A 26799-nucleotide genomic window follows, 5' to 3' on the forward strand; every position below is an offset into this window, starting at 1 on the left:
AGAAGGAAAAGGAAGGTTAACCCTGACAGAAGACTCTTGTGACGAGTTTCTTCCAGGATATTTAGGATTTCTCCTTCCTCTACCATTGAAAATTGGAGTCTCTCGGTCTCAATGTTCCACAGAACCCACAGAAAATTTCAACTTATTCTCTGAATAACTAGTAACCTTACCATCATTGTCTTACTATGCCAAGATATGTACTATAATACAAGGAGGGCATCTAGGAAACCCCTAAGTTTGATATTGTGCTAGCTCTTTTAAAAATAAATATATTATTTTAGTCCTGAAACCTCTGCCTTACATGGACTCTTGTCTCTTCCCAAAGCCCTGATCACAAGATAAAACTTCAATAGAAGAGAATATATGTAGTTCAGGGTTGAACCGTGGAGTGCTTGGTGCTATCTGGGCTTGGTTTACCAAGTAACTAGAAGCTGTCGGGGTTTGATTGACCATTGACCATTCTTGTTTATTATTTAGAATATCCTGGACAAAGGTACCTGGTCCAATTCTTTCCTAAAACAGGGAAATCATTGCCTTTCCATACATTCTTCCACTTTTAATACTTGAGTTGAAAGTATTCTGTCCTCTAATTTTTTTTAATCTAAAATCACCTTGAGGTGAGAAAGATGGAAGGCTCAATATCATCCCATCAATTTCTGACTGAATATGGAGTTAAAACTGAGACGTCCTGGTCCAATATACTAATTCCTACCTATTTTGGATGATTTGTGACAGTCCCTGTCAGCCTATCTGTAGGATGGGTTTGAGCAGGGGGAAATTGTCCTAAAGATGAAAACTGCTACCTTTAGTTTTTTGAAGAAGGAATAGGATCACAAATGGCTTTTCTTGCTTTGTAAAAGAAGAGCTACATCACAAAGCATTGTCCTTGGCCATCTAAATCTGCAGAGAGTTAAAAAAAATAGAGTAAGAAATCAAACACCAGCTCTTAGCAGTATTTTTAGCATGAGGCTGTTCTTGCATCCCTGTTCATATATACAAAATCATGTGGTTTTTCTTTAATGAATGATTAGAGAACGGAACATAGAGCAGAGGGCATAGATTTTGATAAGAAACTCTAGGTACAATCACTGACATCATCAAGTAAAAATAGGAAATTTCCTGTCTGGAAGTAATTGTCAGTCAGACTACAGACTAGATGTTCCAACTCAAAAGAAGGCTACTTTTATATTGCTAAAATAAGATTCAGAAAAAAAAAAAGAGAACATTGTCAACATTTCAACAGAAGCTTGAGTTTATTTAACAACAGGAATAAGGTGGACATTTGAAAAGTGTTCCTACCTGACCTTAGTAGAGAAGATATGGGTAGGACTAAGCTACCCCTAGCTAGATACAGACTTTTGGGGAGCTTGTTGGGTTGCTGGGAGTGGACCAGGTGACCTTTATGATTCCTTCTATCCCCATAATTCTAGTTGGACAACCACACACAACAAGTCTACGTCAATGACTAAACATGAGGTTAGAGGGAAGCCTTGGATAAATTTCTGTAGATCTTGTGCTGTTTTATATATGGGTACTTGACTTGGGTAATTATGATTATCAAATCTGGACAACTCATTTCAAAGATTTGTTCTACGTAGAATGCTTCAGAGTCTGCTTTGACTGATTTAATTAAAAAGCTATGCTTGGATAAGCTTCTATGAATGCTCAACAAATTATAAGTGTTAAGAGTGCTAACAAGTATTTGAGACTCTGAAACAAATGTGTTGGTTATTTATTTCCACATAGTCACCGATGAGTCAAATGCAGAGATAGGTGCAATGTTGTTACAGGAATATGGATTTTTTTTTCATACTTTTTAAAAAGGGTGGGCTAAGGGTGAAAATGAGGTTAGTTTCCCATTAAAAAAACTTTTCTTCCCATAAGCCACACTAAACACTCACCCCCTAAATTGCCACGCAAAGGAATGAAAGAAAACTTGTCTCCCTTGTTCTGCCAGTGCTATATAACTGGATTGCCTTCTGTAATTGTTGGAAAAATCAGACAGCTGAGTTGCAGGTTCCAAAACCCCTTAAATATTGCCCACTTAAACTGAATCTCTCCAGTGCTGAATTTGGTGAATGGCAGCTCCAACATATCTTAAGGGTTTCATAACAGGGAAGATCTGACACTATGCTGTTCCAGGATCGGAAGTTTTAATAGTTGGGTCTCACTGTCTCAGATGGAAAACTAGCAAATGTTCAACCACAGACAAGAATCTAAACTTCCTCACAATCAGAATAGTCCTAGTTCAGATTTATGGTGCCTTTGCAATACAACTGCAGGCATTTAAATCTTGTGGAGATCTTGTACCTCCAGTTGCATCCTTGTTGGATATGGTTTTGACTTCTAGGCTCACTTACATAAAACGTTGCAAAACTCTTGTGGACAATTTTATTCAAAATATTACGACCATGCAAGCTACTGTGGGATCACAGCACAATCCATCCAATTAATTGAGCATGTTTCCAAGGAAGGCCTACTGCAGGAACACGCAGTTGTTGATGGCAGTAAAACAGTAAAAGGAGAAGTGAGAGGCAGCACTCATATTTTTGCTGACAAGAAGCTGTGAAAGAAATGTTGAATGCATAAGTCAAGGACCACCTCTAATGATGTCAAAGAGATTACCAAGGGAGAGAACAATAAGATCTCCCAATCTCCTTGAAGATCTATTGCTCCTCTGAAAATTCTTCAGGGCTTTGAATAGTTGGTGCAAAAATCTCTTGTTCTTTCTCAGAGAAGACTTCTGTGTCCAGAACTTGGCTTAGGAATGGTGATCGCCAAGTTCTTTCCATATTTTGTTTCCTGCGCAGGTAGTCCTCAACTTACAACAATTCATTTAGTGACCATTCAAAGTTACAACAGCATTGAAACAAGTGACTTAGTGACATCCTTCACATGACCATTGGCAGCATCCCCACAGTCATGTGATCAACGTTCAGATGTTTGGTAACTGGCATGTGTTTATGAAGGTTGCAGTCCCGGGGTCACGTGATCACCTGGAACGTTCTGACAAGCAGATTCAATAAGGAAGCCAGATTCACTTAGCAACCATGCTACTAACTTAACAACTGCAATGATTCACTTAACAACCGTGGCAAGTAAGATCTTAATATGGGACAAAACTCATTTAATTATTCTTGCTTAACCATAGAAATATTGAGCTCAATTGTGGTGGTGCATTTAGGGCTACTGTACTGCTTTGACCATCATCAATCCTCAACCTTTGCTCATAGCTAACGCCCCATCTACTGGCTATAGCACAACTTAATTTGGATACTTGCAAGTTACTAACCTGACAATTGTCACACATCACTGAAAAGGAGCCAATTCTATCCACTCAAACCACCGTCATGAGTTATGTAGGGTAATATGACTACTCTTGTCAAACAGTTAAAACTGTACATCTGACTTCATGACTGAATGGAATAATTGATCCTACCTGCCCATTACCTCTTGGACACAATTTAAGGACCTGGTATTGATCCTTCAAGCCCTAATGGTTTAGGATTTGACTATCCCAGACAAGGAATAATGGATGGAAACTGATCAAGGAGAGAGTCAACCTGGAAACAAGCAGAAATTTTCTGATAGTAACAGCAATTAACCAATGCAACAGAAGTTGCCTTCAGAAGTTGTGGGAGCTTCATCACTGGAAGCTTTCAAGAAGAGACTGGACTGCCATCTGTCAGAAATGGTGTAGGGTCTCCTGCTTGGGTGGGGGGTTGGACTAGATGACCTACAAGGTCCCTTCCCATTCTGCTAATCTGTAATCTATCCAAGGGACCACCTTTTTCATTACAAACCTGTTTGGTAACTTAGATCAGCAAAGGAGACCATTTTTAAAGATGTTCCTGTAACCAGAAGCTTGCTTATAGACCACACAGGAAACAATTTGCTTCTGTGCAGCTTCCACTCTCCCAAGCTTTCAACCAACACTTGATGTTAAATTTCAATTGTATTGATGGTATTATGTTTTATATACTGTACCTTGGCTTAAGTGTGGTAAGCTTCTTGAGTGGTTATGTAACCATGAAATTGCAGTATGTTTAATATTGCTTAAAAAATGGAGCTAGTAGCCAAGAGAAACAACCCCGTTTGTTCTTTTTAAACTACTGCACCAACAGGAGAACAATAAAGAATAGGTGGGATAAACATGCTCTGCCTGCTGGAGTTTGACATATCTATTTTTTGTGGTTTTTTTGGAAAACAGACTGGTTAAAAGACTTGCTAACAACAATGGTATAAGCTGGATTCCTAGGAGATTTGTTCTGTCAGGTAGCTTATTTTTGTGAAACGAACCATGAAGACTTGAATTCAGTACAGAATCCTCTCGTCTTGTGAATTTCCCAGAAGCTTTTCAGGCAAGACAGCTTCCTGCAAACATCTGCATTACTCCTAATAGTGTCAATATTGCAGCAACTCTTGGCACCTTCAAGATTGTGGGAAGAGATTGGACTGCCATTTGTCCAGAAATGGTGTAGGGTCTTCTGCTGGGGAGGGGGAGTTGAACTAGAAGACCTACAAGCAGGGGTGGGATTCAACCTGTGTTACTACCGATTCGGTGATTACATTTTGCGCCAGACGTGCATTGCGTGTGTAATACACCTTAAGCTGTGCCACCCGGACAGCTGATAAGCACTGCACATGGGTGTGCTGCACATGGGTGTGCAGCATTTGAAAAGCCACTTTTTTACTGCTTTTTCAAAATCAGCTGTGCTGCGCAAAGCAGCTAAGGATGAAAAAGCAGGAAATAAAGGTCAGGTAAGAGCCCAGGTGGGTGGGTGGGCCAAACAGCATCAAACACAGAACCAGTTCTGTGTCTTTTGTTCTTCAGAGCTACCAATTCTATAGAGCTGGGCAGACTCGGTAGCATCCCATCCTCCCCACAAGGTCCCTTCCAATTCTGTTAATCTGTTATGTGTTAAAGATGGGTTGGGACTGCAATTCACAGGTGTTGGAGTTCTCATTAGATCAGGATTAGGTTGACTCCAGAACTAGGCACAATTCTTTCTCAGCAACAACTATCATAACAATTGATTGTCTAGCCAAACTTTAGCAAACCCCGTTCCATAGAGTTGTCTCTTTAAGAGCCTGGGATAGGGTGCGATTCCTTTATCTGTGGTATTTTTGCTTCAAACCTTTGGCTCATGTGACAATTTCAACACCAGGACTCTGCCTGCCAGTCAAGCATAGCATAACTTTAGGTATTTTTTTGTTTGTCACGCAACCTCATGCACCTTTCCAAGTATGAAATCTCCAAAAGACCCTTTTGTTTTGCGACGATATTTCCAAATATATCATCAAATAACACAATTTGGCTTTGTATTTATAATACAGCAAGGCATCTGGAAGCTGGTTTCACCTTGGGTTATCAAACTTTTTCCTCAGATTTCTGGAGTCAATTTACATGAAAGTCTATGGCTTATGCAGCTCCCCAATGACTCTTTTTGCTACAAAGACTCATGCCTGATCATGCACATAATAACCTACCTGGAAATTAATACAGAGGCTCAACTCAATTTTCTATTTACTTAGTGGCAAGCATGCCCTGCTCCCAAATGAAACTGAATTTCAAAAGGTTGCAACCAAGTAAGTATCATTTATTCCTCTTCCTAGTAAACTATATCAATTAAAACTATCAATTAAAATGCCATGCTGAAGGGTTAGGCATGGTACAGTTCATTACTCCAGTAACAAATTACCTTTCTAACAATTATTGGGGGAGGGGAAAGGAATAACAATACTGATCCTCCCCAGCTGTAAAATTCTTAGTGGGAATCCAATAATGGGGTACATACTTATTATATTTTCTAAATAAAATCCTAATAAGTTTAAACATTGATAAGTGCTGTGAAATCATGTTATCATCATCCATCTTTAATCCTCTGCCTCTTTATTTCATTATTAGGTTATCATGACCCACAAACTTATCATAAAACAGGCCTCCTCCTCCTCCTCCTTCCCCAGTTACACAGTTTGCAATGTGAGACAAATGTCAAAATGTGGGTTAACGTCTTGGCTGCTTTTCCACCGAAAAATGTCTTGCAAAGCTCAGCACAACTCATTTCACAGCTTTCAGATTTGGCCATCTCCGGAAGGAAGGAAGGGAGGGAGGGAGAATAGAATAGAATAGAATAGAATAGAATAGAATAGAATAGACCTTATTGTCACCTTGAATGTACACTAATCGGCATACATTAAAATGAAATTTTGCAGCATACATCTCTCAAAAGATCATCACCTCCAATATACACTACCTACACAAACATGACAAAATAAATAGAAAATTGTGCATGTCCCCCATATATATATATTATATGACAGAGAAACAACACAGTCTAGGAAGGAAGGAAGGAAGGAAAGAAGGGGTAGAAGGACGGAAAGGAAGGAGGGAGTATTGGGAAACTCAGCAGGCAAAGCTCAAGGGTTCACTGGAAATGCAAGGGAAAGAGCACACACTCCCATACGCACACGGACACACATCTGCAAAGCAAAGGGGCGCACCACGTTGGAGTAGGTGGGCAAACTCCACCTTGCAAACCCAGCATTGGTTTCGCCTGCTGTTCAGTCAACCCCACCCCCAGGCTGCGTCCTTACCTGATTTGACTAGCACCGCTCTGTACAAGCCAGTCGCCCCAGGTGGGATTCTCACCTGGTCCCCACTCCTCTGGGTCATCGCGCCGGCAGGTGGCTCTCTTGGTGGGTTGTCTAACTCGACTCCGGCCGCGCCAAGCCTCCTCTTTTCTTTCTTTTCTCTCTCTCTCTCTGTTGCCCTCTTTCCCTTATTTCGGCAGGTTTCTAAACGGGCATGACTTTTGGGGCAATCGGCGGAGAAGCCCTGGCGGCTCCCGCACGGATCTTTTCACAGGAGGCGAGTCACGTGAAAGGCGCCCGCGGTGGTTCTGGACAGCCGCCGCCTCCCCGCCTCCCCTCCCCGCTCCCACGAAACCTTTTTACTCCCCCCTCCCCGCCCTCGGATCCTGTAACGTGGCATGAGTCGCTGTGCAAAGCTCACACTTTGGGGAAGGAAAGAGTGGGGAGGGGGGGTTGTTTTGGGAGGCTTGCAGACGCTTTTGTGGTAGGCTTTTTGCTCGCTCCTGCTGGGAACTTTGGTGACAAAAGGGCGCTTTGCGTGCAACTTTCGGTATGGAGAAGGAAGGTTGGTGTGCTGCTTTCTGGGAGATCTCCCGCCCCCCCATCCCCCACAATCCGCTCCCCCCCTCATCCAATGTTAGCAGTTAGGCAGCGCTTCGAGGAGAAAAGAGAGACCTATAGAAAGGCGGCCTCCGACGAGCTGAGCGTGGCCGTTGGGCGAAACGGGAATGAAAGGCAGGCAAGGAACATTTGCTGCGCAACTCCTACGCTGCGAACGGCAGGCGCCAAATCAAAGCCGGCGTCATGTCCTCTTTGGCGCTCAGGTTTGCAGCGCCGTTTAAGAAATACTTGCAACCCCCCCCCCCCAAAAAAAAAAAAACACCACACACGCTTAGCAGCACCCGGGTGACCCCCGAGGACACAGATAAACCTCCAAGTGCTTCAACAACCCTCTAATATAAATTGCAGAGTCTAAAATTTAATCTAGACTCTACTTTTTGGAGTCTAAAAGGATGCAGATGACCTGCTGTCTGCCATCCTGTCAGAGTTGAAGAAGCTTCTGGGATGAGAAGCGAAACGTCTTCAAAAGAAAAACAAATAAACCAAGAAAGTCCAGATGCCTCCTGGGGCGGGGGGAGGCCCTTTGGGACAACCTGGAGGACTGAGAATCTCCACAGACTGTTTTAATGCTCAGCAAAACCCAAGACCTTTTAAGCGCATCGGAAAGGATTTTTCTTTGGAGTCCCGTTCCTCCGTGGTTTTCTTAACTCCTTACTGATTGAATAAACCTGCAATCGGCGGTCGGGCTAACGCGTCGCAGGCAGGATTCAGTCAAAACGCGGAGCCAAACGTGTGGAAAGTTCAGTTGCAGAGATTTTGTTCCTTGGCGGTTGTTTCCTTTCGGCTCGCTCCTAAGGTTGACAGAGCCCCAGGCCCGCTGATATGACTCATATAGATCTTAAAAGAATGGTGTAAGCCTCCAGCAAAGATCGCAAGCTATGAGTAAGGAAACGCAAGGAGGAAATTTTAGATTTTTTTTTTTTTAAATGGAACTCGGTGCGGTGAATTTAAGAAGAGGAGGAGGAAAACGCGGTGCGTTTTGTGTCATTTGTGTAACGATGCTATTTGGGCTAATGTGCACTTGGCGATTATGTCATTTGCACAAATCGTATCCCCCGTGAGCAATGTGCATGCAGCTTTTAACAAGACAATCAAGAATATTGGCTTCTTCCTTCCCCAATTAGTCCATTAAATGGACAAGATGGACAATCCATCAATCTAATTAACAAACAAGCCAAACAAATAAATCAAGATTTCATGGTAGAAGAAGAAACATTTCTTCAGATATTACGTATGATTTCCAAGGATGTTTTTATATCAGTGTCAGCCCTTTTTTGTAAATTTTATTTGAGTTTTCCCAAAGAGAAAAAAAATACAAATAAAACATCTTTTTTGAAAGCATAATCCCGGGTTACATTTCTTGTACAGACACAAATTCAGGTTCATGCTCATTTTTATATTCTATTCCATATCTTATTACTGTTTTACATTTTCTACATGGCTTCTCCACTCTTTTAATTTCCTCAATTTTATTTTTTTTATTTCATCTCAATTCAAATCATTATGTTTATATTTTTTGTCTGTCCTGTTTCAATTGTCTATTATCTTTTCTCATTAAACAGAATTTCTCCTGTAGTTACTGATTGGAGTATGACACCTTTATATCTTTCCCCTAAAGTTATAACACTCAATATAATACATAACTTCCACTCGGATTCTGCTTGGTACATTCTTAAAATACACACTGTATTCCTAAAAAAAGAAAAAATTATAAATGTATATAATTAAAACAACATTCCATTCCAACTCAATTCTATCATTAATATTAATATTCATTAAAGTCTTAACATCTTTAACATTACTTTTCAATTAAATATCATACTTCTATGGGAACAGTTATAAGCTTTCCATAGTTAATTCCCCCCCTCTTCACTTATATTTTATAAAACATTAACTAATTAAAATGTTCCGGTTCCCTCCTAATTCAATTTTCTCATTTATTTTATTTCACTTATTTTATTCACAAACATTTCACTAAATTACACTATTTTATCCCTCATTTTAATCATACGTTGTTTCGAATTTTCTAAAGTTATTTCTATTACTAATATAACAATAAAATCTTATGTACCTTTACAGAATCCCTTTTTCAGTTAGATTTTCACCCATTATCTCTAAATAGGTCCTGTTCCTCTATATCTTGCCCTGGTCCTTTGTAACTTCTTTTCCTTTCCTTCTTCCCTCTCTTCTTCTCTCTCTCCTTTTTACCCCCTTGTCTCTCTACCTCTATTTCTCTCTTCTGTTTTTCCCTTTTCTGTTGCTTTCCAGTATTATACTTATTTTTTGAATTATTTTTCTTTTCTTTGGTTGTTTTTTTAAGTCTTAAATTCTCCATTCTCTTCCACACCTTTCCTTTTTCTTCCCCACATAAAATTGCTTGTTCATTAAAGATGGCTTCTTCTTTGTCCCAGTCTTCTTGTTTTGCAGACGTTTCTTGTTGTTTCTCATAGCTCCAAATCTCCATTTCTAAGAATTGAAAAATGAAGCCGAAAGAACCCTTCCCTTCTTGTGCATCTTCTTTGTACTTTTTAAGTTCCATTTTCAATTCATCCAGAGGTGGTGCCATTGTATGAATTTTTAAACAACCACCCAATTGATTTTAATCATTCAAATATAATAACCAAGAATCCAAAGATCACCAAATAATCCAAATACACACAAGCTGTTTCTTTTTTGCTCTTTTTTTTCACTTTCTCTTCCTGGGGTTACTATTTAGTTGCAAAGTTTCAGTTAAAATGTATCTTTTAGAAGTCTTGTTGAAGTTTTACTGTAGATTCTTTTTAATTCCAGGCAGTCTCCTCCCTCTTCCAGATCCTGCCCTTATTCTTTTTCTGTCCCTTCCTGCTTATGAAAAAGAAATTTTTTAATGTCCAGAAATCTTTATTATGCCTTTGGCATTTTGTTTTATTTTCAGCTTAATTGCCTATTGATGTCAAAGCGGATTTTTCTGATTTCTTATTTAAGTCTCTTAGTTGTCAGTATAGGGAAGGAGAGAGAAGAAAAAAAAAGCCAAACCTTACCCTTTTCACTTTCCTTCACTGCTTCTGACTCTTCTTTGGGAGTGATGTTATTTTTTGTAAGTTTAAATTCCAGGGTACCTTTGTTGTTGCTTTTACAATTTAACCCAGTCAGCCAAAACTTTCACTTCTTATCTTCCTCCTGCACATTCTTTTCCAGTCGAGTTCTCCTTTGTGGTGGCCATTTCTGACCACCGCTGCAACTGCCTTCAGGAAAGGGAGTAATGGCCAGCTGAGGAGGAGAGATGAAGCTCTCCTCAACCCTGCTGGTGGTCTCCCCACTCTTCACCACCTCTACGGGGTGGCTTAGCCCCGAAACCAGCCAGCTAAGGGCGCTCCAGCGGCGAGCCCGGACAGAAACCACGCACCATCGCGGATTTCTGTCTGTTGCCGAAGCCCTTCAAACCGGAAGTCATGTCAGCCCTTTTAATGGGGACTGGAAATGAACTGGGAGCCAATGGAGTCTACTCCTTGACTTACAACCACAATTGGGACCAGAATATCTGTTTTTAAACTGATGTAGAAAGTTAGCACCCACCCATCTCCTAGAAGAATGAAATATTTTGAGAAATATTAAAAATATTATATTTTCCTGGATGAGAAATGGAGAAACGTGTTTTTTTAAGAGGGAGAAAGCAGCCGCCATTTTTTCTTAATAGCCCACAGCAGATGTTAGCACTTAAGAGATAAAGAGAGAGATATCTCTATTCCTAAGCAAATACCCTCACCCAAGATCCAACACAGGAAAAAGCACTAAGCCATAATAGGAATTGCCCAACATCAGGGCTGTCAAACTCCTGGCCCATTGGCTGGATGCGTCATGGTTTAGCGAAGGGGAAAAAAGTCCCGATATGTCACATGCTGCTGCTGTAACATGAGTTTGACACCCCTGCCCAACACCCTTTTAGAGCACAAACCTCTTCATTGCATCATCTCAGCAGTCCAAACTTCAACCAAACCTGGGAGCTCAGACAACCTATAGAGCCAGCTATGACCCCTACATAAGCCCTACAACAGCCAATAGAATACACGTTCTTGCACAGGAACAGGAAGTTCAAGTGCAAAGCCCAAAGATGGTATAAAAGAAATCCTCTCCATGTGGTCAACTGCACCAGAACCACAAGTGGCTCTGTTCATCAGTAAATGGACCCTCTTTCCAATCAGCCTCCAGCTTCCATTTTGTCTCCAGTGTTTTTCTCCCAGCTTGGAACTGAACCAGATGGATATTTCTTCCCACAGCGGTTAGGTGAGTTGCACCTGATTTTATCTTCATCCAAGATATCTGGTTCTAATTAGCCGCCACTTGTTTGAACATTTTGTCCCCCAGGAAAGGAACACTGAGCAGAAGCTTATACATATTCAGAACTTCTCTGTCCAAGTATGTTATGTTCCAAACTGTCCACATTATGATTGCCTTTAATGAAAATGAGATCATTTTTTTAAAGGAGCCATTTATAAGCTCCTTTATCAAGGTGAACATCTCTGTCATAAAGCCAAGAAGAGAAAGATTGAGTAAACAGGCAGATGGCTGAACTCTATTAAAACTAATCTGAAAGTTAACCAAAACACATCTGATTAGCAGGTGTCCTAGACGTACTTTAGATGAACTGCCAATACTACACAATGAGGCATGATTAAGATGATTAATTTTATCCTGAAAGTGATGGTTATCCAAATATTTGACACCAAGCTTGCAAGGGTTCTGAATTAGCACCTCTCAACCTTGGCAACTCTAAGGAATGTGGACTTCAACTCTTACATGCTGGCTGGGGAATTCTGGGAGTTGAAGTACACAAGTCTTGGAGTCGACAGGTTTGAGAAGGGTTCTAAATGGTCATGTCAAAAGGCTATGTTGGGCAAAATTCACTGGGAGAGAAAAATATTGGTTTCTTTCCGTTCACTCTCTCAGAATAATCTTAGTAATGTATCTTCTATCTAGATCAGGGGTGTCAAACTGACAGCCCATGGACCAGATGCATCACACGCAGGCCACGCCCACCCCTGCTCTGCGATTGGAGAAAATGTCACGAAACGTCATGTGACAGCAATGTGAGTGATGCTGCGAGTTTGACACCCGTGCTTCTGGATGATTAACCACCCAATATCATCTCCCGTCTTGGGATTCAGCCTTTCTCTGTGGATCTCACAGAACTGTTCTAGCACCATTTATTGACAATCTCTTGTATGTCAAAGTCACAGAATATAAGGTTACCAAGTATTAATACACTGTGTGAATTAGGCAAACACAAACATGGGAAATTAACTCACAAAATGGAGGAAAAGATACCCCAGATCATTGGTGGATGGGGAATACTACCAGAAACTTCCTTTTGAAGAATCTTAAATTACGGCTGCAAAGCCTTTTATTCATATCTTCAAACTGCTCTTGAACAATGTTAAAATAAGGAGAGAGAAAAATACAATTTTAACACTCAACAGGACAATCTAAGACATGTGCGGATCTGTACATCGGGGAAACGAAACAACCACTTCATAAACGCATGGCACAACATAGGAGAAAAGAACTCCATCAGGACTACATTCAGCAGCCCGCCTGCATTTAAAAGACGAAGTCCGCTCTTTTGAAGATAGCAAAGTGCACATTTTGGATGGAGAGAACCACTGGTTTGAAAGAGGGGTCAAAGAGGCCATCTACATTAAGATTGAACAGCCCTCTCTCAACGGTGGAAGGTTACAACACCACCTATCATCTGTTTACAACAAAGTCCTTTCAGCAGTTCCAAGAAGAGTCCACACCCACTCACCTTCTGATTCAGGTGACCCTGAAGACATAAATAAATTCCCAAGAGGCCTCAATGACTCTCAAAGTGCTAATGACCCACCTTCAAAGTAGTAACAACCAGATGGCTGCAAGCAATATAAATCCTTCCATTCCCCAGAGTTCAGTCAAAACTGGGGATGCTTCTTGAATGACAAGTGAAACACCTTCAAAAAAAAACAAAGCCCAGATGCCTTTTGAAAAAGCGTCTTTGGGACAACCATGACCTGCATGACTGAGAATCTCCACAGATGTTCCTCCTCCCACTCCCCCTCCTCCCCCTCCCCCTCCCTCCCTCCATCTCAGTCTGTACAAAAGAGATGGTTTGCATCCATCAAAGAAAGGGACTGAGTTACCTGGCATTAAATTCACAGATTTCCTGGACAAACATTTAAACTGAACAGCGGGGACAGAGAATTAATAGACTCAGAACATCTCTGTACCCAGCAACCTAAAACTAATAAGGATACCAGTGCATGCAAAATAGATGTTTGTGCAGGTAAGATTATCAACCTTGATGCCAACCAAAACCAAGCATTTAATGGTGAGTGCCATATCATGTGCACTAATCAAACAGATGGCAAGAAAGTTTATGTAGATAGTAAACACAGTGTCAGACAAAAAGATCTCAAGTGCCTATATACAAATGCACAAAGTCTGGGGAACAGGCAGGGTGAACTTGAACTATGAATACATGAAGGTAAATATGATATAGTTGGAATAACAGAAACGTGGTGGGATGAAACCCATGACTGGAATATACTGGTAGAAGGATACAAACTATTAAAAAAAACAACCAAAAACAGACTCCATAAAAGAGGAGGTGGAGTTGCACTGTATGTAAAGGACTTCTGTATTGCTATAGAAATGCATGAAACCACCTAGAATGCATATGGATCAATATAAAAGAAAAAAAAGAATAACATGGTCATTGGCGTATATTATAGGCCACCCTTCAAGCAGAAAAAATAGATATCCTTTTTTCCAGCCAACTAACAAACATATGCAGGAAACACACAACTATAGTAATGGGAGACTTCAATTATCCTGATATCAATTGGAAAACTAATTCTGCACCAAGTGAGAAATCAAATAAGTTCCTAACCAACCTCGCTGACAACTTTGTTGTCCAAAAGGTAGAGGGTGAAACTAGAGGGACAGCCATACTGGACTTAATTCTTACAAACAGAGAAGAAGTGATAGAGGGAGTTAAAACTGCAGGAACCTTGGGTGAGAGTGACTATGTGACTATAACACAAACACAAGCAACAGAACATAAGGACACCAGAGCCTTGGATTTTAAAAGAGCTGATTTCAATAAACTCAGAGAGAACTTGGGAAAGATTCCATGGATGAAAATCCTAAAGGGGAAAACAACTCAAGAATGTTGAGAAACTAAAAAGTATGATCATAGAAGCCCAGACCAGCACAATACCACTGAGAAAGAAAAACAAGACATCCAAGAAGAAACCAGCATGGCTACGCGAAGATCTCCCTGGCAAATTAAAAGAAAAAAAGGACAAGTACAAAAAATGGAAAGAAAGACATACAACTAAGGCAGAATATCAGCAGATAGCCAGAATTTGCAAAGACGAAGTCAGGATAGCAAAAACTCAGAACGAACAAAGACTTGCAACAAAAGTCACAGATAATAAAAAAAGTTTCTTCCAACATGTAAATAACAAGAAAAAAATCAAGGAAACAGCCAGTCCACTAAAGAGAGAAGATGGCAAGGAAATAACAGGCAACAGAGAGAAAGCAGAACTGCTTAACTCATTCTTTACATCTGTCTTCACACAAAAAGAAACTATAGCTCAACCCACCAAAAACATAACTGTAAAAGACAGACCAGAAATAAAAGTTAAAATCAGCAAAAAAAAAAAAAATAGTAAGAGAACACCTGTCTGATACCTATCTGATCTTGATGAAAAGAAATCGCCGGGGCCTGATGGATTACATCCCAGAGTTTTAAAGGAGCTGGCAGAGGTCATCTCAGAACCACTGCACCATATCTTTCAAAAATCTTGGGGCACCAAGGAACTACCAGAGGACTGGAAAAAAGCTGATGTGGTTCCCATCTTCAAAAAAGGGAAAAAAACAGACCCAGGAAACTATAGACCAATCAGCCTAACATCAATACCCAGGAAGATACTGGAAAAGATAATAAAAAAGCAGATCTGCCAACATCTAGAAACAAGTAAAGTAATAACTAGCAGTCAGCACAGGTTTGTTAAAAACAGATCATGCCAAACCAATCTTATTTCATTCTTCAACACAGTGACTAAATTAGTAGACCAGCAAAATACTATGGACATAATATACTTAGATTTCAGCAAGGGATTTGATAAAGTAGACCACAACCTACTTCTTAGTAAGCTAGGAAAAAGTGGAATAGATATCACCACCACTAAGATGGATTCGCAACTGGCTGGCAAACTGTACTCAACGAGTAGTCCTTAATGGGTCTAAGTCTACATGGAGGGAACTAAGCAGTGGGGTGCCACAAGGTTCCGTCTTAGGCCCAGTACTCTTCAATATCTTCATTAACGACTTAGATGAGGGAATAGAAGGGGAACTTACCAAATTTGCAGATGATACTAAGCTGGCAGGAATAGCCAACACCCAAGAAGATAGGCTCAGGATCCAGATGGATCTTGACACACTAGAACACTGGGCCATATCTAATAAAATGAAATTCAATATAGAGAAAAGTAAAGTCCTACACTTAGGCAAGAAAAACCAAAAGTACACATATAGCAGTAACTGTGAGAGGGATCTTAGAGTCCTAGTGGACAACCAGCTAAATAGGAGCAAGCAGTGTGCAGCCACCGCCAAAAAGGCTAATGCAATCCTAAATTGTATTAACAGAGGGATACAATCAAGATCACGTGAGGTACTAATACCACTCTATAAGCCTTAGTAAGACCACACCAAGAGTACTGCATCCAGTTTTGGTCACCACATTATAAAAAAGATGTTGAGACTCTAGAAAAAGTACAGAGAAGAGCAACCAGGATGATTAGGGGACTGGAGGCTAAAACATACAACGAATGGTTGCAGGAACTGGGCATGGCTATTCTAGCAAAGAGAAGGACCAGGGGAGACATGATAGCGGTCTTCCAATATTTGAGGGGCTGCCACAGAGAGAAAGGGGTCAAGCTATTTTCTAAAGCTCCTGTAGGCCAGACAAGGAATAATGGATGGAAACTGAACAAAGAGAGATTTAACCTGGAAACAAGGAGAAACTTTCTGACAGTGAGAACAATAAACCAATGGATCAGCTTGCCCTTGGAAGTTGTGGGAGCGCCATCACTTGAGACTTTCAAGAAGAGATTGGACTGCCATTTGTCAGAAATGGTGTAGGGTCTCCCACTTGGGTGGCGGGTTGGACTAGATGACCTACAAGGTCCCTTCCAACTCTGATTATCTGTAATCTGTCTCTCCCTCCCTCCCAGAGAAGACCCAAGTATGTGATAAAACAATAGAAATACAGTGTTTAATTGTACAACAGTTCAAAAGAATGTTTATTTAACAAGCAGTCTGTTCCTGGAACATTGGTCATCATGTGACTGTCAATTTCTGGCTGAATAAACACATCTAATGCCGTTTTGGATTAAATAGTGGGAGATCCAGTTATGTTTCTCTGCAAGGAGAATTCCACAATCAGGCATCATATCTGGGAAGATCCTAATTATAGTCACTATATTTTGAATCAAACCCAGTTGTAGGACCAAAAGCAAAGCTGATCTTATCATATGCCACTTATGCTTTGCAAAATGTCTAAATTTAAATGAGACAACCAAAAAGCCAAAAGGGAAACATCTCTTCGGCAATAATCAACACCCAGATGAATATAGATTTAACACCACTACCAACACCAACAAGATAATAATGAACAATAGCTTAGTCAAGGAACCACCAAGACCACTCCCACCAACACTGATAGGGCAAGCCACTAGTATATAAAATGAGAAAAACCCCTCTCCCTTCTAGCATTGATGATGTTACCTAGCTGGGTAATGAAATGCCATCAAGAAAACAAGCAAGCTCAGAGAACACCAAGGACCCCACAAAGCATCAAAATTAATAGACTTCAAGCATGGAATCCCCAATTACCGCTACTTAAAGTTGATTGAAATTGAGAGGGAAAGAGAAGAGAATATGGTTCTTCTTTGGGAGACATCTAGGAAAAAATATTTATTTGTACCTCATATTTTTCTGCTGCCAAAATCCAAAATCATAAAAGAATTTCAGCCTGAATATTGTTACAGTCTTCCTTATTAGGATTTGTATAATGTCAGATACTCACCTGTGTGACAGCTAACATGTTTTCTATTTTTCTGGCGACAGTTGGACCGAGGAGAGAATTCTTTCTAGGGAAAAGAGTGGGAAAGAGAAAAGGCCATGAATTCAAGTTATCATTATTTTAATTCCTAATGTTTTTCTAAAAGATAGAGGTTATTTTACCAACTTGAATACCATTTTTTCTCTTCGTTATATCATGGTATGAGCTTCAGCCTTGCATTGTGTAACCAATGCAACAGCCAAGAGAAAGGTATTATTTGGATAAAGCATCTCTCACTCACCCCACAGTTGCATTTTTTTGTGCCACTTTTGGCTTTTAGGTAGTCTTCAAAGATGAGTGCAAGTGTGTTGCAGTAGTCCAGGGGTGTCAAACTCAAGGCTTAAATCTGGCCCAGGGGGCTGGCTCTGAAATATCAAACCACTGGCCTGTGGTGCCTCTGACGGCCAAAAGGGGCCATGGGGGAGCCGCATGCGGTCCCTGTGTGGCCCATTTTTGGCCTCCACTCGAGGCCTCTACACGTTCCATTTTTTGCCTCCCCGCCCTCCAGCAGCACCCTGTCAGTCAAAAAACAGGCCACACGGAGGCTTCCTGGGGCTTCCTGTGGCCTCTGTGTGTCCCGTTTTTGTCTGACAGGGTGCTGCTGGAGGCCGGGGAGGCAAAAAAGGGACCATGTGGGGGCCTTGTGTGGCCTCTGAGTGGCCCATGGTTGGCTTGAGTCTCTGTCAAATGCCCACCATGGCCACGCCCAAACCAGCCACCCTCCCACCCCCAGCCCTCTGAGGTCAAACAAGTTTGAAATTGAATTTGACACCCTGCAGTAGTCTATCTTTGAGGTGACAAGGATATGAGTTACCATTGTTTTATTTTATTTATTTTTATTTTATTTGGTTTGTCAATTGCTTACAAGATAATAGGTATAAGTAAAAACATAGTTATGAATACATGGATACATATAAGAAAAATAAAAGAAACAATAGGACAGGGACGGTAGGCACGTTGGTGCGCTTATCCACGCCCCCTGCAGACCCCTTAGGAAAGGGGTGAGGTCAATAGTAGACAGTTTAAGGTTAAAGTTTTTGGGGTTTTGGGAAGAAACCACAGAGTCAGGTAGAGTATTCCAGACATTGATCACTCTGTTGCTGAAGTCATATTTCCTGCAATCAAGTTTGGTGTGATTAACCATGAGTTTGTATCTATTGTTTGCTCTTGTATTGTTATGGTTGAAACTGAAGTATTCATTGACAGGTAGGACATTGCAATGTATGTTTTTATATACTATACTTAGATCGGACCGAAGGCAGCGTAGTTCTAGGTCTAGAATTTCAAGTCTGGTGGCATAAGGTATTCTGCAATGAGTAGAGGAGTGAATTGTTAGGTCTTGCTGTTCCAGCAAGGGCTACGACTAGTATACCAGTCTGCCTGTTGCTTTCACCTCTTGAGGAATTATGGCCATAAATCTGAGAGCCCCCCCCCAATTTACAGTCCTCCTTCTGGGTGAGTATGATCCCATCCAGAATCAGCCATGGACCCAGGATCAAGCCAAAACGGTTATGTAAAAACTGTACCCAATCTTAGTTTCATAGCCTCCAGATCCCAGTAAAGACCTCCATTGCATCTCCGGTTGAGCTCACGATTACAGTGTATACTTGGGTATCATCAGTATATTGCTAATACCTCCCCCCAATCCATGCATAACATCACATAGCAATTTCTTGTACTGTAGATGCTAAATTGCATGAAAGTGGGAGTGAATTCTTAGACCAACAACGAGAGCAACAACTTTTAAAGCAATGAGCATTCAGAGGTCTGAGCATTTAAGTCACACAATGGGGGAAAAAATCTGAGATTCTGAGTCCTATTGTGAGCCCTGAAGATGGCTGAACTGTGGCCATTTTCTTTTTGTCGCTTTTCTCTAGGGAGTTTTCACTGCTTCAGGGTTGACACAGCCTGGAGCAAAGGGTCCAGGAAAGAGGGTATAGAGATAGCTGGGGTGTTGTAGTCAAAATAATATCCTGGGAATCAGGGATGTTGGTGCAGGTGTCCGAAAGGTGGAGACTGAAGTCACCTAGCAACTGGATTACATGCTGATTGGTGACTCTGGGGGGAAGTGACAAAGTTTTACTTTTAATTGGGTGTAAAACCATCGGGAACTTAGAGCTGGTTTTCCACCAAGAATATGCCAATTTGATATGTCCCAGTAAAAATGTTCTTTGAGAAATATGGCTGCCTTGGAGTTCTTATTGAATGGGATGTATTACCTGGAACCTTGACACCTATAGAATTCACAATCAAGAAGCTAGAGGTTTACTGTTTTTCTTCATTAACTATTGATTGGAAATGCCCAATAAAGAGTGGAACTAACATAAAATAGTCTCTCCCAATCTCAACCTTTGCAAGAGCTCCAAAACATACATTTACTCACTCAATTTTAGAGATCTTACAGTCAATTTCAATTATGTATCTAATTCCCACTCTGTAACCTGGATTAATACAGCAGAAAATACAATAGCAACAATTAAAGAATATGTGGCACGCACTGTGTAGCAAAAATCTAGCCAAATTCAAAATGGAAGGATGGAGGCATATTTGGGTCAAGTGATGAAGTGGTTATACCATTTCCACTTTTAAGGAGGATGGCAGCACAATTTCACTAAGTGATGATTTTACCATTGCCTTAATTGTTGGTGGTATCAAATATGGCCGAGAGGTTTAATAGGACTAGAACATAATAGGACTTGTTCCATCTAGGGGCCATGAAAGTCATCCACTAGTGCTGTTTCAGTCTGTTTTCCAGATCTGAAACAAATCCAGATAATCTACTTTTAGGTAGGAAGCTGTGCTTCATTATCATCTTCTGAATTTTGCCCCTATAACCTGCTCAGAGAAGAGATGGTAGGTTAGCAGAAAACTGTCTAATACAGTTGGACCAAGAGAAGTCCTCTTCAGCAGAAGGTGCATCAAGCAAATGGTTGGTACATCTTCTCCAATTACACGGTCACGTAATGGCTGTCTGGAGAAGCTGTGCAGAGTGTGGATTCATTTCAAAGGTTTGGCTATTGCTATTGAGAGTCATTCTGGAGACTCCACAGATGACTTTTTATGTTGTTGTCCTAGTCATCTTATTTAACCCTGTGCAAATAATGGCTAAATGCAAATGTGACTTGATCTTCCAAGTATCTGGAAAACATGTCAGCAGTCTAAAAGAGTCTTGTTGAATAGGCTTATTGTGGCCTTGAAAAAGATGGCAGCAAACGGTATCTCCCTGTATAACTAAAGTCTTTTCTACGTCTAATTCAGTCAAGTATCTGGGGTTATTCTTGTCAAACCAGGTATCATGAGAAGTGGACAAATTGGCATGTACATATCAGATATATCAGATTCCACTAGTTTGCACAAAATAACCATGTTGGAAGAAATGAGATACTCCTGGCCACTTCAGTCTTGGGCACCAAATAATGGGATGATTTTCACATCAAGATCCAGTTTTTCAAAAGTTATTTGGTTTAGGCTTTAACTTGGCATCTGAATTAAGAAACAGTCCCAACCTCTAACAGATTTCTGAACAAAAAAGGCTTTGTCTTTCTTCATGGTTCCCTGAAGGTTACCGCATGTCAGTACAGCTGGTTGCTAGGTGATGGTTATCTGGAGCTGTTCCTTTGGACATTGTGTCTCATGGTTAAAAAGAAGACTTTCCTCCCACAACTGTACTTACAAAAGTGAAATTCCTGGACTTGACACCCTTGAGATGCTGACATTTGCACACATCTCATCTCCAAAATCAATTTTTGCAGCATTTTAACTCCCTTTGGACTTACCAGGCATGGTATGTTCCCCCTCAAAAGTTTCTTTCAAGTCAGAAGAATCCTGGAAATCAACATTATATGGGATGGGATTATCATCCAATATGATAATTGAACTGGGCTTTATACAGAACTTCCCAAGATATTAGAGCTAGTATTAGAGCTAAAACGAATACTAGCTCTGATATCTTGGGAAGTTCTGTATAAGGCCCAGTTCATTTCTCTGAGAAGAGGGATGTTCTTCCCTCCATTTATTTTTCCTCGTCTTTCCCATCTTGGCATTCCCCAGATGAACTGGTACTCATAATTCTTGAATTCTCAGCCAACATCGATGGAGAGGCTCAGCATATGTATGGTGGGGAGATGAAGATGGGAGGGCATATGGTTGGTGGGTGAGTGTCAGAGGAAGCTTTTTTTTTCCAATTATTAACCTATTTGATGCAATTTTATTCTAGTCAAGTACCAAGTGAATCCTACAATTAAGGCTATAAAAGGGTTGAACTTTAAGCAACAGGTGGATATTGATCTATCCAGATGTCCAAATCTCATCTTTATAACATGTAATAGCTTGTTATTTGATGAAGTTTGATAAAGGTTAGAGCCGCTAATGGCCAGCAGTAAAATTCTCTTGTTTCTTTGTTTCCCTATCTGCTGTTATTCAGTTTGATGAAAGAGAATTTGATTAAGAAAATTTTCACAGAAGAACTTTAGAGAAATTGTCCTAGGGAGGAATCAATCAATCAATCAGTCAGTCAATCAGAATAGAGCTGGAAAGGACCTTGGAGCAGTGGTGGTATTCAAAAAATTTTTTTTACTACTGGTTCTGTGAGCGTGGCTTGGTGAGCTTGGTGGGCCTGGTGTGGCTTGGTGGGCGTGGCTTGGTGGGCATGGCAGGGGAAGGATACTGTAAAATCCCCATTCCCACTCCACTTGAGGGGAAGGATACTGTAAAATGCCCATTCCTTCCCCACCCCACTAACCTGCTTTCCAGCTCCCTTCTCTGTGCAGGGCAGCAAAAGAAGACACAGCCGATCAGCTGGGACTCGGGAGGCAGAGAATAGATGGGGGTGGGGCTAGCCAGAGGTGGTATTTGCTGGTTCTCCAAACTACTCAAAATTTCCCTTACCAGAACCTGTCAGAACTGGCTGAATACCACCTCTGCCTTGGTGACCTTCTAGTTCAATCATCTCCTCAGTCAGGAGATCCTATACCATTTCAAACAAATGACTGTTCAGTATTTCTTAAAAATCTATTACAACTTCTGGCCAATTCCACTGACCAATTGTCCTCACTGTTAGTATGAAATTTCTTCTTAATTCCAGGTTGCTTCTCTCCTTGGTGAGTTTCAATCCATTATTTCTTGTCTTGCCTTCTGGTGCTTTGGAAAATAAATTGACCCCCTCTTCTTTGTGGCAGCCCCTCAGATACTGGAATGATGCTGTCACGTCACCCCTAGTCCTCCTTTTCTCCAGATCAGCCATACCCAATTCCTGCAACCATTCTTCATATGTTTTCATATATCATTGTACTGTTATACTTATTTAGTTATGAGACTGCCAAGAGATATGGGTGAGAATGCTCAGTTCTTGATAGCCATTTCTTCAACGACTCAGTGATTCTTGCATGAGTCAAAAAGAGGGCTGTGAAAATATTTACAGACCCCTCACATCCTGGACATAAACTGTTTCAACTCCTTCCCTCAAAACGATGCTATAGAGCACTGCACACCAGAACAATGAGACACAACAACAGTTTTTCCCCCGAAAGCCATCACTCTGCTAAACAAATACTTCCCTCAACACTGTCCAACTATTTACAAAGTCTGCACTACTATTACTATTAATCTTCTCATCATTCCTTATCACCCATCCCCTTCCACTTGTGACTGTATGACTGTAACTTTGTTGCTTGTATACTTATGATTTATATTGACTGATATTTGTATCCTATGGCTATTATTAAGTGTTGTTCCTTATGATTCTTGATGAAGGTACCTTTTCTTTTTATGTACAATGAGAGTATATGCACCAAGACAAATTCCTTGTGTGTCTAATCACACATGGCCAATAAAGAATTCATTCATTCATTCAACAATCTACATTTTCCTTGGCTTCTGAGTCTTCTGTTGAATTTCATGGATAAATACTATGGTGCAACACAGTCGATGGATTTTATCCTATTGGTAATGGTACTTCTATAACCGTTAAGAGGAAATGTGTCAACTCGGAAGCTGGCCTGACCGAGGCCATCTTGGAGGCTTTAGTATTGCCACAATGGTGCTGAGGGATAGGGAGGAGGGAATAGAGATAGCTGGTGTTTTGTAGCCAAAACAAAATAGTTTCCCCTGAGAACCAAGGTCATTCCCACAGGTGACGGAAAAAGGAGGAGTGAAGTTTCCAAGCAACTGGACAGCACCTTGACTGGACCATGTGAGTTATTATTTGAGAAAGTGGGAATAAGTTTTACTTTTAATTAGGTGAAAACTGTAGGGACCTTTAGAGTTGGTTTTCACCAATCTGTGCCAATATGATATGTCCAATAAACCTGTTCTTTGAGAAACCTACTTGCCTCAGAGTTCTGCTTGCTACAGGCATATTACTTGGAACCTTGACAAAATGCTCCTCTTAAAAAACTTGCAGAAAATCTCCATCCACCAAGAAAAATTTGTAGACATTATTATATATTTGGACTTAAAATCTCAGCCATTTTGACCCTGTTTTAACTTATAAGTGGACAGTTGCTGAACATGGTATTTGGGATTTTTAAAAACACATCAAGTGATATGACAAAGCCCAAGGGCCTTGTCTAGTCTTAGAATATAATAACTCAGACTTTATGTAATGCTTTTAGCAATGTTGTATGTTTACTAAACATCTAAGCAAAAGGATACTGAACAAAAGGATAATGAAGATGACACATAAAGCACATTTATCATTTCAGGTCACATATGGGATGAAATTAAACTAATCCTTGTTTAGCCAAGAAGTTAGTTTTTAAAACATAGAAACATTGTTCTTGATCTCAAAAAGTTTAATTGTGGCTTCTTTTTGTGCCTTAAATGTTTGAGGCTCCTGTGTTAAAGACCTGAAAATCTAAATTTCTTATGCACAGAGGAGTACAGTAAGAGAAAAGCAAAATACTCTTGAACAGAGACAGCTTTATTGTTCTAAACCTTTTGTTATTTTTTTAAAAAAAAGATCTGACCACCCTTTTGTTAAGAAACATTTTCTGTTGTTTTTTTAATTCCATAGACTACTTTGGGGCTGGTTCTTTCTTTCAAAAGTCAAAAGGTAGCTTTTAAAAAACCACTCAGTTCTAAATTGCAAGGGCTAAAATATGATGAAATTAATAAAATATAAAGCCGGAAGAAATACAAGCTGTGTGGGAGGCCATCCAACCATTTTATTATTCCTTTCTATCATCACTACCTTGTAACCTTGTTTTTCTCAGAAAATTGACATTTCAAATTTCCTTTGCAGAGTGGTACAGCATGACATAAGGTGGCATGACACCACTGAGCCATTTTGCTGAAAATAACGCTCCAAATGACATTCGGTTGGGAACACTCTTGGGAGCAAGTTAATTCACATAGAATGTAATACAATAAACTCCCAGGATCAGTTCTATATGTGGTCATCATGTATATTTCCTGTTAAAAGCAGAAAAAGGAAATGAAAAGCATATTATTATTTGGAGCAGGTATTAGACATCCCTGCTTTCGCCCTGAACGATGGACTCATTTAATCAGTACCAAACAACACAGATCAAGCAGACATTTTTTTTTATTGGGGTAGACATTTGTTCAACATCAGAGTTTCCAGTTTCTTTCCAGCCTCAGTTCAAGATGCTGGTCACTTTTTTAAAAAAAAAAGATGAAATGCTAGTTATGTCCTTAGAATAAAATTGGTGCAGCCAAGGCACCTATTGCTAGAGCTGCTATCTTTGCTTTTTTTTTGCCATTGTCCTTCTCTTTGCAGGTTTTTGTATTATCTGATTTTCTCCAGTTGTTTCTGATTTGGTCTGCTGACTCCAGATACTACAACATCCAATATCCAGACCCTTTTTGTCTTTCATATCAACAATGGTTAAGTCTAGGGAGTAATGTGTCGGGTACTTGTTTGTCGGAATTCTAAGGCTCCAGAGCACTGCGCTTCTTCATTTTCTATCATTTTGTCTATTTGGGGGACCCATCAATTCTTGCTTGTAGGTAAATGGTATTTCTTGCAGATGTTGCACTGCACCATTGTTGCTGCTTTGTTAGGCTGCCCTTTGTGGTCAGTATGTGTGATCTTACAGCATTTTATGTACTTTCTGCAATCAAGCTCCAAACTTGATTGCAGAAAGTAAGACTTCAGCAACAGAGTGGTCAATGCCTGAAATGCACTACCTGATTCTGTTGTTACATCCTCTAAGCCCCACTCCTTTAACCTTAAACTATCCACTATTGACCTCACCCCATTCCTAAGAGGTCTATAAGGGGCATGCATAAGTGCACAATTGTGCCTCCTGTCCCTGTCCTATTGTCCTCATTTATTCGTACCTATTTCCTGTACTCATGTTTATATTTATATCTGTTATCTTGTAAGCGATTGACAAATCAAATAAATCAAATAAATTGATTAAGCGATCCTCTGTTTCCTCAGCTTCTTTGCAAAGAGAGCATTTACTGACTGAGTATGCATTGGAATTAGCCCCTCTGTCTCTTCAACTTTCCTGCTCTGAGCCATTGCCTGGTCTTGTTCTTATCTAGTTTATTGGTAAATGGGGCATGTAATACTTTGCCTGGCCACATCTCTTTTCTGTTCTTCATTGTCTTTCTCATAGGCCGGTTTGGTCTCTGCAGTACCCAATAAGCCTTCATGGTGTACTAGTTTCAATGCCTCTTCTTCACCAACCTTCGGATATTATTCTAATGCCCCTTTCCCCTCTTCCACTGACTGGTGTTCTTGTGATATTCCACTCACCTTGATGAATCAAACCATTATTATGATTGTAGAGCAGCAGAGGAAGGTTTCCATTATCCTCCCCAAATAATTCTGGTGACTAATTCTGTCAGAAATCTCAACCATACTCAGATTTCCCGAGGGAAGAGAATGCCATTGAGTTGGGTGACATTGAGATGCTCTTTGACATTTGATCAAGGCTCCTGCTATTCACGGAACAAGGAAGCTCCATTATTTTGATCCAGCTCACTGATCCATTGAGTTCTTGATGACTGGCAGCAGCTTAGAGGACAGAGAAATCTTTCCAGCTCTGTTTGGAGATTGGCCTCTTGGCAGCTCTGAGGGCATCCCTTCTTACCCTTTCAGTCCACCCTCAGCTTGCCTCCGCCAGGGTCAGGAAATGTCATCTCCTAGGGTCCATAAATGAGGTGCATATGTGACCCCCTAGATGGGGTGCATGTGTGAAATACAAACCTGAGCCACAGGTTTACTGTTTTAGCTTAATGTATAAGTCAAGCCACTTAATAGTTTATGTGATATGTGAATCCAGGACTTAATTCTAGCATCCCAAGTCAATATCCGTCGGAGATGCCAATTCATATCATGTTTTGTCTCCTCCATTCATCATCAAATCTTATAATCCTTGTCTAATGTCTAATGTCCCCATTTCTGTCCCTTTCATCCCCTTCCTTTTCATCTTAAACTCTCTGAATCTTCTCGCCCAAGAATCTAAATAAAA

The 26799-nt window shown here is 40.5% G+C and overlaps 1 protein-coding gene across 10 annotated transcripts in view; it reads right to left on the bottom strand.

The window, feature by feature from the left end:
- Positions 1–26799, bottom strand: part of FAM107A (family with sequence similarity 107 member A) — a 78044-nt gene that overhangs the window by 36090 nt on the left and 15155 nt on the right. For 2 of the 10 annotated variants that reach the window (XM_026721669.2, XM_087923561.1), the window contains exon 1: positions 6598–6878. In XM_026721669.2, the coding sequence (XP_026577454.2) occupies positions 6598–6676 (79 nt within the window). In that variant the 5' untranslated portion in view covers positions 6677–6878. Of the gene's footprint in view, positions 1–803; positions 901–6597; positions 6879–13075; positions 13270–13367; positions 13578–14922; positions 15052–17320; positions 17385–26799 lie in introns of those variants that run through there. The other 8 variants (XM_087923564.1, XM_087923562.1, XM_026721676.2 and 5 more) reach the window with 8 other exon arrangements.

The sequence above is a fragment of the Pseudonaja textilis genome, chromosome 2 (genome assembly GCF_049901715.1).
Source record: "Pseudonaja textilis isolate UNSWEBS1 chromosome 2, rPseTex1.2, whole genome shotgun sequence".
In the NCBI taxonomy this organism is placed as follows: Eukaryota; Metazoa; Chordata; class Lepidosauria; order Squamata; family Elapidae; genus Pseudonaja; species Pseudonaja textilis.